At 60.6% G+C, this 17,200-nt stretch overlaps 1 protein-coding gene across 1 annotated transcript; it reads right to left on the bottom strand.

The window, feature by feature from the left end:
- Nucleotides 1-17,138, bottom strand: LOC137455075 (histidine--tRNA ligase, cytoplasmic). Its single transcript, XM_068165613.1, has 13 exons — nucleotides 17,020-17,138; nucleotides 16,129-16,218; nucleotides 12,550-12,669; nucleotides 10,914-11,009; nucleotides 9,633-9,758; nucleotides 7,849-7,956; nucleotides 6,628-6,726; nucleotides 5,288-5,381; nucleotides 4,757-4,884; nucleotides 4,406-4,648; nucleotides 3,124-3,240; nucleotides 1,391-1,537; nucleotides 1-457 (listed from the first exon to the last, which is right to left on the bottom strand). Exons 1-13 carry the CDS (start codon nucleotides 17,095-17,097, stop codon nucleotides 398-400), a joined length of 1,506 nt encoding a protein of 501 aa, XP_068021714.1. The 5' UTR covers nucleotides 17,098-17,138; the 3' UTR covers nucleotides 1-397.
- Between the last annotated feature and the right edge of the window lie 62 nt (nucleotides 17,139-17,200).

The following is a 17,200-nucleotide window of genomic DNA, read 5'->3' as shown; positions in this document are numbered from 1 at the left end:
GGGGGGGGGACACATTTATTGTTCCTGGGAGCCTTTCCATGTGGCTGGGGCAAGGTCAGCCACCCACCCCCAGCCAGAGCAGGGCTGGGGCAGGAGGCTGATTCCAGGTAATGGCAACAAGGAGCCGCAGCCAAGCCCCCAGGGGCCAGCTGCCAGCATGGGGGCTCCGCCTGGCACCACAGCCAGGAGGCCACTTGGCAAACAGCTCTGCAGGCTGGGACAGGGCACAGGAGCTGCTGCTGTGACCTCCCTGCTCCTGCCGGGGAAGGGAGGGCACCAGACAAGAATAAATAGAGCTGCCCAAGGCCAGCTGCTGCTGCTGGCCTGGAGAAGGCACTGGCAGCAGGCAGCTGCCAGCCAGGATCCACCAAAGCAGGAGATGAGTCCGGGGGGGCGGTCAGGGCTGGCTCGTTCGCATCCTGATCTCCTCAACCAGGCTCTCCCTGCCAACGTTGACCTGCACAGGGAGAGTACAAAGTGGCTTCAGTGCAGCCTGATGGACCTGCCCTGCCCTGCAGCCATGCTGCTGTCCCCAGCCCCTCTGCAAGGCCTGAGAGGGGAGCTGCAGCTGACAGAGCAAGCCCCTGCCTGCCACCCTGCCCCAGGGCCATGCACTTCCCACTCCTTCCTACTGCTTCCAAAGCCAAGGGCAGTGCCCTGCTCAGCACAGGTCCCACTTGTGCCAGGAGGGCACCTTTAGGACCTTCAGCAATGGTCTTCTACCCTGGCCAGAAGGTACAGCCCCAGGATCTCCCCACCATGCTACAGGTTCCTGAGCTGAGGAGCAGCAGGGAGCTCAAGGAGGCCATCATAGAGGGGAGCTCTGCAGAGCTGGAGACAATGGTGCTCCACAGCTCCAGGAACCTGCATGGGGTGAGAAGGGGAATGTGGGGTGACAGAGGCTCTGGAGAGACCTCTGCTTGGAGAGGTCTAAGGAAGATGCCAAATACAGTCCTGAGAAGCTGCTGGGGAGGGCTTGGTGGCAAACTGACACCAGGGCACATGCTCCACAGCAGGTCAAGAGGGGCTGAGGACACCACCAAGTCTCCCAAAGTGCACCCACAAGGCCACCGCCCTCAGTCCTCACCACAAGTCTGCCAGCCCCTCACCACTCCTTCTGTGCAGGCAGCTCTGCTAAGCCTTGGAGGCTTTTTCCCCTCAGGTGGAAGTGTTTGAGGGCTCTGATCTCCCTTCTGGCCACCAAAGGTAAGTTGGCATGTCCATGAACATGCCAAATGGAGCCTGATGGCACCACTGCAGAGGAGGCTGGAGGCCTGCTCTGAACTGGGATGCTGGCTCAAATGGCCAATGCCCCCCAGGCTGAGCCCCCCTAGGCCTCACCTCCTCCTGGTGGCCAATGCCCCCCAGGCTGAGCCCCCCTGGACCTCACCTCCTCCCTGGTGGCCACCACCCGCAGCTTGACGACTCCATCCTTCAGCTCCTGCTCCCCCACGATGGCCACCAGTGGGATGCCACTCTCCTCACAGTACTGCAGCTGGTTCAGCAGCTTGGGGTTCTTCTTGTAGAGCACTTCTGCCTGCAAGGGGAGCAGAGCAGGACACCATCAGCACCACTGGCCTGCTTCTGGGCACCCCTGCTGTGTGGGGAGAAGGTGATGAGTAATGATGGAATCACAGAATGCTGCTGGCTGGGAGAGACCTTTCAGATCATGGAGTCCAAGCCTTCCCCCAGCACTGCCAGGGCACCACCAACTCCATGGCCCTCAGCACCACATCTACACAGCTTTGAAACCCCTCCAGGCATGGGGACTGCACCACTGCCCTGGGCAGCCTGGGCCAGGGCTTGGCAACCCTTCAGAGGAAGAAATTGTTCCTCCTGTTCAACCTAGCCCTCCCCTGGCACAATTTCAGACCACAGCCTCTCCTTCTCTCACCTGAGACTAGGGAGCAGAGCCCAGCCCCCAGCCTGGCTGCAGCCTCCTCTCAGGGAGCTGCAGAGAGCAATGAGGTCTCCCTCAGCCTCCTCTGCTCCACACTGAACACCCCCAGCTCCCTCAGCTGCTCCTCCCCAGCCCTCTTCTCCAGACCCTTCCCCACCTTTGTTGCCTTTCTCTGGCCCTGCTCCAGCTCCTTAATGTCCTTCTTGGAGTGAGAGGCCCAGAACTGAGCCCAGCACTCAAGCTGTGGCCTCCCCAGTGCCCAGTCCAGAGGCACAATCCCTGCCCTGCTCCTGCTGCCCACAGCATTGCTGCTCCAGCCCAGGCTGCTGCTGCCCTTCTTAGTCACCTGGGCACCCCCTGAGCTCCTCTCCAGCTGCTGTCACCCAGCACCCCCAGGGCCTTTTCCACCAGGCAGTTTCCAGCCCCAAGCTGTTGCTGTGCCCCAAGAGCAGGGCCCAGCCCTTGTCCTTGTTGAACCTCACCCCATTGGCCTCTGCCCATCCCAGCCTGGCCAGGTCCCTCTGCAGAGCCTCCTGAGCCCTCAGCAGATCAACACAGCCATCCAGCCTGGTGTCATTTGCAGACTGCCTGAGGGTGCCTGGATCCCTTCATGCAGATCATTGAAGAAGACATCAAACAGAACATGCCCAGCTCTGAGCCCTGGGGAACACAGCTCCAAGGCAGCACAGCTCAGAGGTACTTCCAGCCCCTGGGCAAGGACCAGACCATTACGTCCTGTCTGTGTGTGACCAGAGCTGACTTGTGGTGTCCCTAGAGGGTCAGGAGGCCAGCAGACCACCCATGCATTATCCTCCCCTCAGCCACTGTCCTCCCCCCAGCCACAGAGGGCCTCTGTCTGCAGCAGATAGGGAGCAGGGTCCTGCCTCACATCTTCTCTGTGGCAAAAAGCCCCTCCCTGGCTCCTCTCCCTCTTTACTCCATGGTGTTTCACTCTCTGTTGGAAGCAGCAGGGTATCACGTGGGATTCTGTGCTGAGATGGCAGACACAGAGCAGCCCAGGCAGTGTCCCATGGCTGACCAAGTCACATTGCCCAGCCCTTCAGGGAGAACACCTCCAGCTGTGAGGGAGGCTCCATCCAGGAAGGCATCTGCTGCTCACCCTCTTTGTAGGGCCCCTTCCTCCCACAGGAATGCCTGATTTGGTCCCTTCCTGGCATGGAGTGGACCAGGCAGCTCCTGACTTTGCCATTGCCTGCTCATACCTTGATGCCAGCATCCCACAACTCGCTGACGAGCTTCAGCCGCTCCTCAAGGAGCTTCTTCTGGGCAGAGGCCACCAGCACCTGTGTCTCTGTGGTCCTGATCTTCTCCTCAGAGGCCTAGAGAGGAGACAAGACTCAAATAATGCCATGGACACACGCAGAGATACCTGAGCCTCCCTGAGTAGGATGGGTCAGCACCCCAGGCCCAGCAGTTTAGAGGTGAAGAGGCTCAGTGGGATGAAGAGCATCAGCTCAGGAGAGGGAGCAAAGCCCCACAAACCCCATCCTGCAGCAGTTCCATGAGGGGGGCTGAACTGCAGGTGCAGCCAGGCTGGAGAGAAGCAATTTCCCTGGCAGATTATGCATAGAGACTGCTCTTCCACACCCAAGGACTTCCCAGAAGTCTGCTCCAAGCAGTCCAGGAACAGCAAGCCCTGTAGAAGGTGGGCAGGGGCAGCTGCCTGCTCTGCAGTGGAGCTGGTGACTCTGGGCTGGATGAGCAGCAAGCTGAGATATGTCCAGCACTGCTGGGATGAGGCTATTCAAAGTGGCATTTTCCTGCCACTGCTTTTGCTGAAGGCAGAAGCCTTTAAAAGGTCACCTGGGCAGGAACAAACCTGGCAGCACTGAAAGGTGGTGGGGAAAGAACTCAGTTTCTAGGTAGAAAACCTGGTTGTGTGTGGCTGCCAAGAGAGAGGTTCCCACAGAGGCCTCTGGGGGAGGGAAGTGTGCAATGGGGGTGTGGGAGCCTACAAAGACCATCAGCAGCCACTGCCTGGGATGTAGGGAGAGAGGAGAAGTGGAAAAGGTATCTGGGAAGCCCCCTGAGGATATCCCATTCCTGCAAGGTCTCTGCAGTGCCTTGGGCAGCAGAAGACACCTGAGGCTGCCATTTCCCTTGCCAAGGAGGAGATGGGGCTCACACCGGTGCCCAGTGTGTGGGGAACACCAAGACAACTGACCTGGGCACCTGCCTCTGCTGAGGGTGGAAGTGCCCCCTTCATGGCTGCAGCTGAACAAACCATGCCTGAGGACTGCTGGGAGAGGCCTCTCGCCTCCACTGGCAGCCCCAGAGATCACCTCCCAAGCCAGAGATGACATCTTGGTTCCAAGTCCTGCTGCAGAGCACAGCAGCTGCCTGGCTGCTGCCCCACCAAAGGCCACAGCAGGGCACAAGCACTGCAGCGCCCGCAGGCCTCGGCACGGGGCGGGAGGGAGGAGGAGGAGCAGCTAGAAACCCTTGCTCTGTGCCTGTGCTGAGCCCAGCCCCTGCAGCACCTACCTCCAGCCTCTGCTCCAGGATGGAGAAGATCCTCTCGATGCCGATGCTGACCCCCACGCAGGGCACCCTGCGGCCCTTGGGGTCAAACATCCCAACCAGGCCATCGTAGCGCCCGCCGCCGGCCACGCTGCCCACGCCCAGGGGCTCCTCCCCAGCCTGCCCCTCCTGCTGCAGCAGCACAGCCTCGTAGATCACCCCTGTGTAATAGTCCAGGCCCCGCGCCAGGCTCAGGTCGAAGCGGATCTGCAGGACACCAGGGCAGCTCCAGCACCGGGGGCAAGGAGGGGCCCCACGAGGGCTGCCCACCCACGAGGGCTGTGCCCCATCCCCCCTGCCCCTGCAGCTCCTCACCTTGCCAGTGATGCCAAACAGGGTCAGGTACTCGAACAGCAGCTTCATGTCCCCCAGCCCCTCCCTGGCCAGCTTGTTCTGGGACAGCTTTGGGTCCTGCAGGAGCTGCTCGATCAGCTCCAGGCCACCTGTGGGCAGGAGCCGCAGCTCAGGTCGGCAGCAGCTGCCAGGACAGGGCTGGGCAGCTCTGCCTGGGGCTGGCACTGCTGCAGCTGTGGCCCTGGGCAGCACTGCCTGGGGCTGGCACTGCTGCAGCTGTGGCCCTGGGCAGCACTGCCTGGGGCTGGCACTGCTGCAGCTGTGGCCCTGGGCAGGCCGAGGGTAGGGGCTGGGCAGCACTGCAGCTGTGGCCCTGGGCAGGCCAAGGGCAGGGGCTGGGCAGCACTGCAGCTGTGGCCCTGGGCAGGCCAAGGGCAGGGGCTGGGCAGCACTGCAGCTGTGGCCCTGGGCAGGCCAAGGGCAGGGGCTGGGCAGCACTGCAGCTGTGGCCCTGGGCAGGCCAAGGGCAGGGGTGGGGGCAGCGGCGCTCACCCTGCAGCCGGACGTACTCCCCAATGCGCTCCGCGGCCTCGGGGCACAGCCCCTTCTCTGCCACCATCTCACTCCTCACCTCCTCCCACGACATCTGCCAGGGACACAACAGCAGCATTGGAATATTGCATCCAGCTCTGGGCTCCCCAGCTCAGGAGGGACAAGGATCTGCTGGAGAGAGTCCAAGGAAGGCTACAAGGATGCTGAAGGGACTGGAGACTGCCTGGTGAGGAGAGGCTGAGAGCCCTGGGACAGAGTCTGGAGAGGAGAAGGCTGAGAGGGATCTGATCAATGTCTATCAATAGCTGAGGGCTGGGGGTCAGGAGGGAGGGGACAGGCTCTGCTTAGTTGCACCCTGGGACAGGACATGAGGCAGTGGATATAAACTACAGAACAGGAGTTTCCACCTCAACATCAGCCACTGCCCCACAGACCTGGGCTCTGCTGGGAAAGCTTTCTGCTGGTCCTGCACAGGGCAGGTAAACATCTTCTGCCCTCCACAGATCTCCATGTGGCAGCAGGATTGAGGTGTGTGGGAGAAGCAGCAGATCCACTGCTCTCAGAACATGGCCCTCCAATCCTTGCACTCTGCACAGTCTGCAGCCCCAGCTGGGGTTGTGGTGCTGGGCGAGCAGCACCACAGCAACGTTTGGCTTGGGCAAGACCTCCAAGACTTAGGGTGTCAGGGAGTGATAGGACTGTGGGGAATGAAGCAAATTTAGAAATGGGGAGATTCAGATTGGATGTGAGGAAGAAGCTCTTCCCCATGAGGGTGGTGAGAGACTGGAACAGGTTGCCCAGGGAGGTGGTGGCAGCTGGATGACCTTCCAAGATCCCTTTCCCTCTGGGCTGGTCTGTGATTGCAGGACACATCTGGGATGCCTCACATCACCTGACATCTTGGTGCACTCAGAGAGGCTTTTCAAAGCCCTGGCTGAGCCTAGGGTAGGTTCTCATGCTCCTGGTTCATAAACAGCAGCACCTTCAGAAGGCCAAGGGTTGGAATGCTCAGCTTCTTGTGAAGAGCACTTTTGCTGTGTGACCTGCTCTATGTACCCCTGCTCTGGCAGTGGGGTTGGACTGGATGACCTCTAGAGGTCTCTTCCCACCCCCAACACCATGTGTGTGATTTTTCTCTCCCTTCCTCCCACCAGCCAGGCCCCTGGGGGATGCTGGTGAAGCAAGCAGAGGATCCAGCACTCCTGCATTAGAGGGAGGAAGAACCAGAATGACTCCAGGTCTACCAGCATCCCCCAGCCAGTACTCATGGACCATAGGAAGAGCAGCCCAGAGGGACAGAGACTCCCTGAGCCTCCAGCAGCAGCTGCTGCAGCCCCTACCTTGTCCAGCTTGTCCACACTAGAGCAGATGGTTCGGAACTTGGGGTCTGGAACTCCGCAGACTGCGAACATCCCGTCCAGGATGCGGCGGTCGTTGACCTGGGGACAGGCAGCAAGGGCTGGGGTCAGCTTTGGGCCCCTCGCTCCAAGGAGGACATTGAGGGGCTAGAGGGTGCCCAGAGAAGGGCAAGAAAGCTGGGGAAGGGTCTGGAGAACAGTGCTGGGGAGGAACAGCTGAGGGACCTAGGGTTGTTCAGTGTGGAGCAGGGTCAGGAGGCTCTGCAGAGGGACCTGGCCAGGCTGCATCCATGGCTGAGGTCAGAGGGGTGAGGTTCAACCAGGCCCAGGGCTGGGTGCTGCACTTGGGGCACAACAACCCCAGGAAGGCTCCAGGCTGGGGGCAGAGGGGCTGGAAAATGCCCAGCAGAGAAGGCTCTGGGGGTGCTGGGTGACAGCAGCTGGAGAGGAGCTCAGGGGGTGCCCAGGTGGGCAAGAAGGGCAGCAGCAGCCTGGGCTGGAGCAGCAATGGTGTGGGCAGCAGGAGCAGGGCAGGGATGGTGCCTCTGGACTGGGCACTGGGGAGGCCACAGCTTGAGTGCTGGGCTCCGTTCTGGGCCTCTCACTGCAAGAAGGACATTGAGGAGCTGGAGCAGGGCCAGAGAAGGGCAACAAAGGTGGGGAAGGGTCTGGAGAAGAGGGCTGGGGAGGAGCAGCTGAGGGAGCTGGGGGTGTTCAGTGATGGAGAAGAGAAGCCTCCAGAGAGACTTCCTGGTGGCCTTTCATTACCTAAAGGGATTGATCAGAAAGCTGTGAACAGACTTTTGAGCATGGCCTGCTGTGACAGGGTGAGAGGTGATGGTTTGAAACTAGAAGAGGAAGCCTTGAACTGGATGGAAGAAATGTTTGATGCTGAGGGTGGTAAAACCCTGGCCCAGATTGCCCAGAGATGCTCCATTCCTGGAACCATTCCAGGTGGGGCTGGAGAGGACTGCTCTGGTTGCAGATGTCCCTGCTGGCCGCAGGAGGGTGGCACTGGCTGACCTCCGAAGGTCCCTTCCAACACAAACCACTCTGTGACTGTGCTTGTGAGGCATACAGACCATGAGGAGCAGAGGTGGGAGGACCTCCTGGGCCAGGCCTCAGTGGCCACTAGAGTGTAAACCCAGAGGAACAATGAGCATTGCTTCCCAGCACGGCCCTGAGGGACCTGTCCAGCCTCACCTTGATGATGAAGTCCCCCAGCTGCAGGTCACTGAGGATCTCGTGCACGATCTTCAGGCACTCGGCGTCAGGGATCATGGGGTCGAACTGCCCAGCGATGTCGAAGTCCTGGGCCACAGCAAGGGGCAGTCAGCAGCACAGCTCCAGCTCTGCTCTTCAGCTGGGCCTCCAGCAGCAACACAAACAGGGTGCAGGGGAGCACCAGCCCTCAGCAAGGGGACCCAGAGGGGACAGGAGGTGGGTGAGGAGCCTGCACTGAGCTTGTGCACTGCGTGGGGGCCACCGCTTGGGAGAAGCTGCTCTGCATCTCCCTGCCTCCTGCTGCTGGAGGGGTAAGAGAGCCTTGGAAAACAACACCCAGGAGGCAGCAGAGGCAGCAGGAAGTCAACAAAGAACCCAGGAGGAGGAGAAGGCTCCTTATTACTGGGTGTGACCCATGTGGTAGGTGTTTGGCCTCCACCCTTGAGGTACTCTGCTTCTAATGCAGGTGACAAAGTTAAAGAGCAGAGGAGAAGGCAACCAAAGAGATCTCAACTGAGGCAAACTTTCAGTTGCCAAGGCAGAAACAGAAATCAGGAAGCCTGAGTGCTTTCCACCAGACACTAGGATGAACCAAAACCCAACAGCAGGAAAGGGAATGGGCTGGTTCCTTGTGACCAGGAGACAGCAGAGGGCACAGCAATGGTCAGAGAGAAACAAGGCACAGAAGCAACACAAAACCTCTTCTCTGACTGCCACTGATGGACCCCTAGGTGCCAATCCTCAAGGAGACTCTGAGCACAAGAATGAATCAGAGAAACCAGAGAGTGAGTTGGGTTGGAAAAGGCCTCCAGGATCATTGACTCCAACCAGCAACCTAATCCCACCATGGCCCCAGGTGCCACGGCCACAGGGCTCTGGAACACCTCCAGGCATGGGGACTCCACCACCTCCCTGGGCAGCCTGTGCCAGTCCCTGACCACTCTTGCAGCAAAGAAATCTTTCCTCCTCTCCAACCTAACCCTCCCCTGGCACAATTTCAGGCCACTGCCTCTCCTTCTGTTACCTTAGAAGAAGGCTGAGGGGAGACCTCACTGCTCCCTACAGCTCCCTGAAAGGAGGCTGCAGTGAGCTGGGGGTTGGGCTCTGCTCCCAAGAAACAAGAGACAGGACAGAAGGAAATGGACTGAAATTGTGCCAGGGGAGGGTTAGGCTGGAGATGAGGAACAATTTCTTTGCTGCAAGAGTGGTCAGGCTGCACAGGCTGCCCAGGAAGGTGGTAGAGTCCCAGTCCCTGGAGGAAGTTCAAGAGCTGTGTCTCTAATCAACACGAGGATGAGCAGAGGGCTGGAGCACCTCTCCTATAAGGGCAGACTCAGGGAGTTGGGGCTGCTCAGTCTGGAGAGGAGAAGGCTCCCAGGAGACCTAATTGTAGCCTTCCAGTGTCTGAAGGGGGCTCCAAGAAAGCTGGGGAGGGACTTTTTAGGGTGTCAGGGAGTGATAGGACTGGGGGGGTGGAACAACAAAAGAAATGGGTAGATTCAGGTTGGAAGTTAGGAAGAAGTTGTTCCCCATGAGGGTGGTGAGAGACTGGCACAGGTTGCCCAGGGAGGTGGTGGCAGCCTCCTGCCTGGAGGTGTTTGCAGCCAGGCTGGATGTGGCTGTGAGCAACCTGCTGTAGTGTGAGGTGTCCCTGCCCATGGCAGGGGGGTTGGGACTGGCTGAGCCTTGAGCTCCCTTCCACCCTAACAATTCTATGGTTCATGGGTGCTGCCCAGCCCCCAGCCCTGCCAGGCCAGACTCACACACTGGTAGAACTCCCTGTAGCGGCCCCGGGTCATGGCAGGGTTGTCCCTCCGGTAGACCTTGGCGATGTGGTACCGCTTGATGCTGCAGATCTTGTTCATGGCCAGGTAGCGAGCAAAGGGCACCTGGGGCAGGGCAGTTAAGGGTGGCCACAGGAAGGGATGACCCCACCCACTTATCACCCACAGACAGTGCCGGGTCCTCACTATCTGCCTCACCCAGTCTACCCTGCCCTGCTCCAGCAGGGCACTCACAGCAGCTTGTCCAGGAGCACAATGCCTGAGCGGGGTGGGGGGTGTTGGATGCTCTCCATACCAGGAGACTCCACAACCTCTCTGGGCAGCCTGCTCCAGGCCTCCAGCACCCTCACACCAAACAACTTGCTCCTCCTCTTCACATGGAACCTCCTGGGTGCCAGTCTGTGCCCAGTGCCCCTTGTGCTGTCCCTGGGCACCGCTGAGCAGAGCCTGGACCCAGCTTCTTGCCCCCCAGCCTTTAGCTCTTGCTGAGCATCACTCAGCTCCCCTCTGGGGCTGCTCTTCTCCAGGCTCACCAGCCCCAGGGCTCTTAGCCTTTGCTCCTCACAGAGAGGCTCCTTAGCATCTTCACAGCTTCCACTGGACTCTTTCCAGCAGTTCCCTGTCTCTCTGGAATTGGAGAGCCCAGGAACTGGACCTTACAGTCCAGCTGTGGCCTCACCAGGGCAGAGACCCTCTCTTGACCGGCTGGTCACACTCTTCTTGAGGTACCCCAGGAGACCATTGGCCTTCTTGGCCACAAGAGCACACTGCTGGCTCATAGTTGACACATCCTTGGGACAAAGCAACTGCTAGGAGCTGGCTGGACTTCCCACAGCTCCCCAAGGTGTCCACAGCTGTCAAAGTCAGGGACCACACATTAAGTATCCCTTAGGTGCCTTACAACAGCACCTTTGGCTGGATCTCAGCTCTCCTGCAGGCTGGGTACCCTGAGAGCCTCATCTGGGTACCCTGTGGTAGAGGCAGCCCCCTCAGACCTTCCTCAGTTCCACACACAACCATGGCTTCACCAGCCCCCCACATAGCCATGGCTCCACCAACCCCCCAGCCACACATCATGCTTCACCAGAAGCAACATGCCATAGATAAATGACCAAGGGTCCTGCTCCCACTGACCCACACCTCCTTGTGTGCACGGGGTCAGAGGCCCAGGACTGGCCTCCCTCCTCTTCCTCCCCCCTGTCCCCTGGCCAGGCTGGGCAGTGAAGCTGGAGACCCCCAGCAGAGGCTGCAGCAGGATACAGTCAGGTCGTAGCGTAGGGACAGCAGCTCCCCGCCCTGATCCTTCAGGTCATAGATGAGCTTCGAGTCTTCACCATACTTCCCTGTCAGGGTCTCCTACAACAGGGCACAGGGACAAAGGGCACCTTCAGGGACAGGGCAGAGAGCAAAAAGCACCTTTGGGAACAGAGGGCAGGGGCAGAGATTACCTACAGGGACAGGGCAGAGGGACCGAGCAGAGAGCCCCTGCGGGGACCGGGCAGAGGGACCGAGCAGAGAGCCCCCGCGGGGACGGGGCAGAGGGACTGGGCAGAGAGCCCCCGCGGGGACGGGGCAGAGGGACCCAGCAGAGAGCCCCCACGGGGACAGGGCAGAGGGACCGAGCAGAGAGCCCCCGCGGGGACGGGGCAGAGGGACTGGGCAGAGAGCCCCCGCGGGGACAGGGCAGAGGGACCGAGCAGAGAGCCCCGGCGGGGAGTGGGCAGAGGGACCGGGCAGAGAGCCCCCGCGGGGACGGGGCAGAGGGACCGGGCAGAGAGCCCCCGCGGGGACAGGGCAGAGGGACCGAGCAGAGAGCCCCGGCGGGGACAGGGCAGAGGGACCGGGCAGAGAGCCCCCGCGGGGACGGGGCAGAGGGACCGGGCAGAGAGCCCCCGCGGGGACAGGGCAGAGGGACCGGGCAGAGAGCCCCCGCGGGGAATGGGCAGAGGGACCCAGCAGAGAGCCCCCGCGGGGACGGGGCAGAGGGACCCAGCAGAGAGCCCCCGCGGGGACGGGGCAGAGGGACCCAGCAGAGAGCCCCCGCGGGGACCGGGCAGAGGGACCGAGCAGAGAGCCCCCGCGGGGAATGGGCAGAGGGACCGGGCAGAGAGCCCCTGCGGGGAATGGGCAGAGGGACCGGGCAGAGAGCCCCTGCGGGGACGGGGCAGAGGGACCCGGCAGAGAGCCCCCGCGGGGACAGGGCAGAGGGACCGGGCAGAGAGCCCCCGCGGGGACAGGGCAGAGGGACCGGGCAGAGAGCCCCCGCGGGGACAGGGCAGAGGGACCGGGCAGAGAGCCCCCGCAGGGATGGGGCAGAGAGCCCCCGTGGGGAATGGGCAGAGGGACCGGGCAGAGAGCCCCCGCGGGGACAGGGCAGAGGGACCGAGCAGAGAGCCCCCGCGGGGAATGGGCAGAGGGACCGGGCAGAGAGCCCCTGCGGGGACGGGGCAGAGGGACCCGGCAGAGAGCCCCCGCGGGGACAGGGCAGAGGGACCGGGCAGAGAGCCCCCGCAGGGATGGGGCAGAGAGCCCCCGTGGGGAATGGGCAGAGGGACCGGGCAGAGAGCCCCCGCGGGGACGGGGCAGAGAGCCCCCACGGGGAATGGGCAGAGGGACCGAGCAGAGAGCCCCCGCGGGGACCGGGCAGGGGGACCCGGCAGAGAGCCCCCGTGGGGACCGGGCAGAGAGCCCCCGCGGGGACCGGGCAGAGAGCCCCCGCGGGGACCGGGCAGAGGGCAAAGAACACTGAGTTACAGCACAGAGGGGCAGAGTGCACCTTGAGTGAAAGGGCATCAGCCCTGCAGCACAGGAAATGAGGAGGTGGTGGGAGGGGACCTCAGGGCCGGAAGAAGAGCCTTGCCACGAGGGCAAGCTGAGCTGCGAGACCCTCACCCACCTTCAGCTCGAAGACCGGCGTGTCGATGACCTCCGCCCCGTGGCGCTTGAAGCAGGAGATGATGGCGCTGAAGACCCTCTCCCGGATGGCCATCTGCTTGGGGCTGTAGTCACGGGTGCCCTGGGGGAGGAGCACACCACACAGTGCCTCAGGCAGCCTGCAGAAGCCTGCACAAGCCCTGTGAGGAGCAGCTGAGGGAGCTGGGGGTGTTTAGCCTGCAGAGGAGGAGGCTCAGGAGAGCCTTACTGCTGTCTACAACTACCTGAAGGGAGGTTGTAGCCAGGTGGGGGTTGGTCTCTTCTCCCAGGCAAGCAGCACCAGAACAAGAGGACACAGTCTCAAGCTGTGCCAGGGGAGGTTCAGGCTGGATGTTAGGAAGAAATTCTTCCCAGAAAGAGATTGGCCACTGGAATGTGCTGCCGAGGGAGGTGGTGGAGTCACCATCACTGAAGGTGTTCCAGAACCCTGGGACCACAGCACCTGGGGCCATGGTTTGGTGGCCATGGTGGGGTTGGGTTGCTGGCTGGAGTCAATGATCCTGGAGGCCTTTTCCAACCCAACTCACTCTCTGGTTCTCTGATTCATTCTCGTGCTCAGAGTCCCTTTGAAGATTGGCACCTGGGGTCCATCACTGGCAGTCAGAGAAACTCTTCCCCATGAGGGTGGTGAGAGACTGGCACAGGTTGCCCAGGGAGGTGGTGGCAGCCTCACGCCTGGAGGTGTTTGCAGCCAGGCTGGCTGTGGCTGTGAGCAACCTGCTGCCCATGGCAGGGGGGGTTGGAAGTGGATGAGCCTTGAGGTCCCTTCCAACCCTGACAATTCTCTGGGGTAAGGAGATGACAGCTCCACGTCCAGGTGGAGATGGGTGGCACGTGGTGCCCCTCAGGGGGCTGTACTGGCACTGGTGCTGTTCAGTATCTTCACCAAGGATGCAGATTGGGGCACCCTCAGCAGGGGTGCAGATGACACCAAGCTGAGTAGTGCAGTTGGTAAGACTGAAGTATAGGATGTTGCCATCCAGTGGGACATAGATAAGCTGGAGGGGTGGGCTGAGGAGGATCCCATGAGGGGGCTCAGGAGAACCTCAGTATTAATCCAGGCTGGAGGATGCCATCAACAGCCCTGCAGAGAAGGACTTGGGAGTGCTGGTGGGGGAGAAGCTGGATGGAATAGAATAGAAATAGGGAATAGGAAATAGAAAATAGGGAATAGAAAATAGAAATAGGGAATAGAGAATAGAATAGAATAGAATAGAATAGAATAGAATAGAATAGAATAGAATAGAATAGAATAGAATAGAATAGAATAGAATAGAATAGAATAGAATAGACCTTTGAGATCATGGAGTCTAACCTATCACCCAACACCATCTAATCAACTAAACCATGGCAAATTGAAGAAGTGAGAAAGAAGAGACTGCCCAGGGACACAACCAGGCTGACCTTGAGTGCCTGCAGGGATGGACCCTCAACCACCTCCCTGGGCAGCCTGTTCCAGTGTCTCCTCACCCTCACTCTGCAGAACTTCCTCCTGATGTCCAACCTAAATCTCCCCTCTCCCAGCTCAAAGCCATTGTCCCTTATCCTTGCACTCCCAGCCCTTGTCCAAAGTCCCTCTCCAGCTCTTCTGGAGCCCTTCAGCTACTGGAAGGCTGTTCTGAGGTCTCCCTGGAGCCTTCCAGCCTCCAGGCTGAACAGCTCTGTTTCAGCTGTAGCAGCCAGACCTCTGTACAAGGAGCCACCTAGGGGGGTGGAATGAAGGACAGGGACATTGTGAAGCTGTGTAACAAGCAGCAGCTTTGCACAGCCCAAACTCACTCAGGGAGTAATCCTCTTTCCAGAGTGTGCTGCCTGGCCAGTGTCCATCTGCTGCTGCCTGGGACATGCTCCCTCTGCATTCTGTCACTGTCAGGAGTTACTCAGTTACCTAGCTGAGCACCTTCAGGCTCTCAGCAACACAACCCCTCCAGTTCATGGACTGGGCCTCCTGCTCTCATCTTCTAAGTGCTGGTGGGGAAGGAAGCAGAGCAGGCACCTCCCCACGCCCCAGATGTAGGTCACAGAGTGAGGAGCAGCTGATGTGGCTGGGAAGCCACCAGCTGCTGACTTGCCCTGGGACTGGCAGGCTGCAGGGTCCTTTGCACAGCTTGCAGCAGTGAGCCACGCTGCAGGCCTCACAGCACAGCAGCACAGAAGGGGCATGGACACGTTCTGAGGCACTCCCTCAGTCACTGCCACCAACACAGCCTGCTTTAGTGATGAGCAAGGTTCAGAGCTGGGCTCTGGCCCCTTGCTAGTGCTGAAGCCTTGAGGTCCCCCAGGATCTCAGCACACTTTGCATCACAGACACTACTCTCTGGAGCCACCCTTGAAGGAAGGTTCCTCCTGCAAGAGGACACACAGCTGTCAGCAGCTGGCCAGACCTGCTCAGGAAATGGAGTTCCCCACCCCACAGAGCAAAGCCAGATCAGAAGCCAGGAGACCTTTCTTGCTCCCCACATTCCAACAAGTGCTGAACACTCCTGGCAAACACTGCTGGGTTTCTACAGCTGTGGTTCCACCACAGCCACAGAATCCCAGTCTGGGCTGGTATGGAAGGGACCTTTCAGGCTCATCCAGTCCAAACTCCTGCAGCCACCAGGGACATCTACAACTAGAGCAGGCTGCTCAGAGCCTCAAACAACTTGACCTGCAATGGTGCCAGGCTTGGGGCTTCTACCACCTCTCTGGGCATACTGGGCCTGGCTCTCACCACCCTTAGTGTCAAATATTTCTCTCTTCTCTCCAGTCTGAATCTCCCTCTTAGTTTCCAACCATCATCCCTTGTCCTGTCCCAACAGGCCTTGCTCCAAAGTCTGTCCCCAGCTTTCTGATCAGCCCCTTTAGGGACAAGAAGGTCTCTGAAAGAGAGACCTTCAATAGGAGACCTTCCAAGAGAGCTTTCCAGTGACCCTTGCACCAGCAGAGCTGCACTTGGTAGCATCTTGTGCTCACTCAACCCACCAGCAGCTTCATCCCCTCTGTCCAGGTTACCAGCTGAAGGCTAACAGGGACAGCCTGGGGATCCTTGGTCCCTACAGGCCTTTCTGAACACTCCCTCCCCAGCTCTCCTGGAGCCCCTTCAGGTACTGGAAGGCTGCTCTAAGGTCTCCCTGGAGTCTTCTCTTCTCCAGGCTGAACAGCCCCAACTCTTTCAGCCTGTCCCCACAGCAGAGGTTCTTCAGCCCTCTGATCATCTTGGTGGCCTCTTCTGGATCCTCTCCATCAGGTCCATGTCCCTCTTGTGTTTGGGGCCCCAGAGCTGGACATAACCCTGCAGGTGAGGTCTCCCCAGAGCAGAGAGGCAGGATCCCCTCTCTCCATCTCTGGCCAGGCTGCTTTGGATGCAGCTCAGGCTGCCAGTGGCCTTCTGGGCTGCAGGGGCATTTCCACCTTCACCCCTGCTGCTCGCAGGGAAAATGGAAACCAAAGTGAGAAGACAGAGAGGCAAGGCTGTGCTGAGACTCCACAGAAGCATGGGGGTGCGGTGTGACTGTGGCAGCAGGGTGTGCACACAGAGTGGGGGTGCTGGGGTAGTTACCTTGGGTGTCTTGAGCACAAACTTGTGTTTCCCCTCATCTCCCCCCAGCTGTGCCTTCATCTCCAGCAGTTTTGCCACCTCCTTTGCAATCTGGGGGGGAAGAAGGAGGAATCTGGGGGTGAGCCCATCCAGCAGACCCAGCCCACAGCCCCTTCAGCCTCAGCACTCCCAGTGCACCCAGACTGCCCAGCCTCAACACACCTGCTACTCCCAGGCTCCCGCAGTAACCAGAGATATTCACTGCTCCTCTCCAAGCCCCCCACTTCTGCTACGAGAAGCCCAACCTCAGCACCCCCAACAGCCCTTCCCCATCCTCTGATTCCCCAATCTCCACTGCCCCCAGCGTCTGCCTCCTCCCACCCTACCAGTCCCAGCACCCCCAGCTCCTGCTCCCTGCACCCTGGCACCAGCATCCTCCTCTCAATCATGTCACCCCTAAACACCCTTCTGGGCATGGGCAGTCTGACAGCAGCATCGCTACTTCCTGCTCCCAGCCTAGACTCCCCCACACCCTTCTTCCCAGGCACTTCAGCCCCTCCGCTCTCCGAAGCAGTAACCCCCAATCCCCCTCAGCCCCACACCCCAGGCCCGCAGCCCCTGCGCCACACTCGCAGTCTCCAACAGCACTCTCCCACGGAGCCCAACGACCGCAACCACCCCTCAGACACCTTAGCAACGCTCGTTCCAGTTCAGCACCAGAACTCCCAGCTCCCCAGCGCTCCCCTCCCCTGTCCCAGCGCCCCCAGTGCCTCCGCGCCCTCTCCTCACGGCAGCTCGGCCGCCTCCCACCCACACCAGGCTCCGGCTCTCCCTCACGCCGCTCCTCCCCCAGCACCTCACGTCCATCGCTCCACCCCCGGCCCCGCCAGTCCCATCAGGGTCCAGCCGCACCTCATCGGGATCGGCCTTCTGCTGCTTGAGCCTCCGCACCGTCTCCGCCTGCTCCCGCACGGCTGCCTCGTCCGCCATTGCCGGCCCGCGCCTGCGGCCCGCCGCGCCCCGGCCCGCGCCTGCGCCTGCGCCCTGCAGCGCGAGGGAGGCTGCGCCTGCGCGCTGCGGCGCCGCCTGTTGC

This window comes from Melanerpes formicivorus, unplaced genomic scaffold, assembly GCF_026170545.1.
Source record: "Melanerpes formicivorus ecotype bairdi unplaced genomic scaffold, bMelFor1.0.p_v2 SCAF_91, whole genome shotgun sequence".
Taxonomy (NCBI): domain Eukaryota; kingdom Metazoa; phylum Chordata; class Aves; order Piciformes; family Picidae; genus Melanerpes; species Melanerpes formicivorus.
This window is presented reverse-complemented; position numbering and strand designations above follow the sequence as displayed.

Excerpts from the sequence above, each read along its gene's own strand:
- LOC137455075 (XM_068165613.1), bottom strand. The coding sequence starts at position 17,097 with ATGGCGGACGAGGCAGCCGTGCGGGAGCAGGCGGAGACGGTGCGGAGG. Across the intron at positions 9,759-10,913 it reads CCCTACGCTACGACCTGACT|GTGCCCTTTGCTCGCTACCT; the intron begins GTATCCTGCTGC and ends GCCCTGCCCCAG. Across the intron at positions 1,538-3,123 it reads TGTGGGATGCTGGCATCAAG|GCAGAAGTGCTCTACAAGAA; the intron begins GTATGAGCAGGC and ends CTCCCCTTGCAG.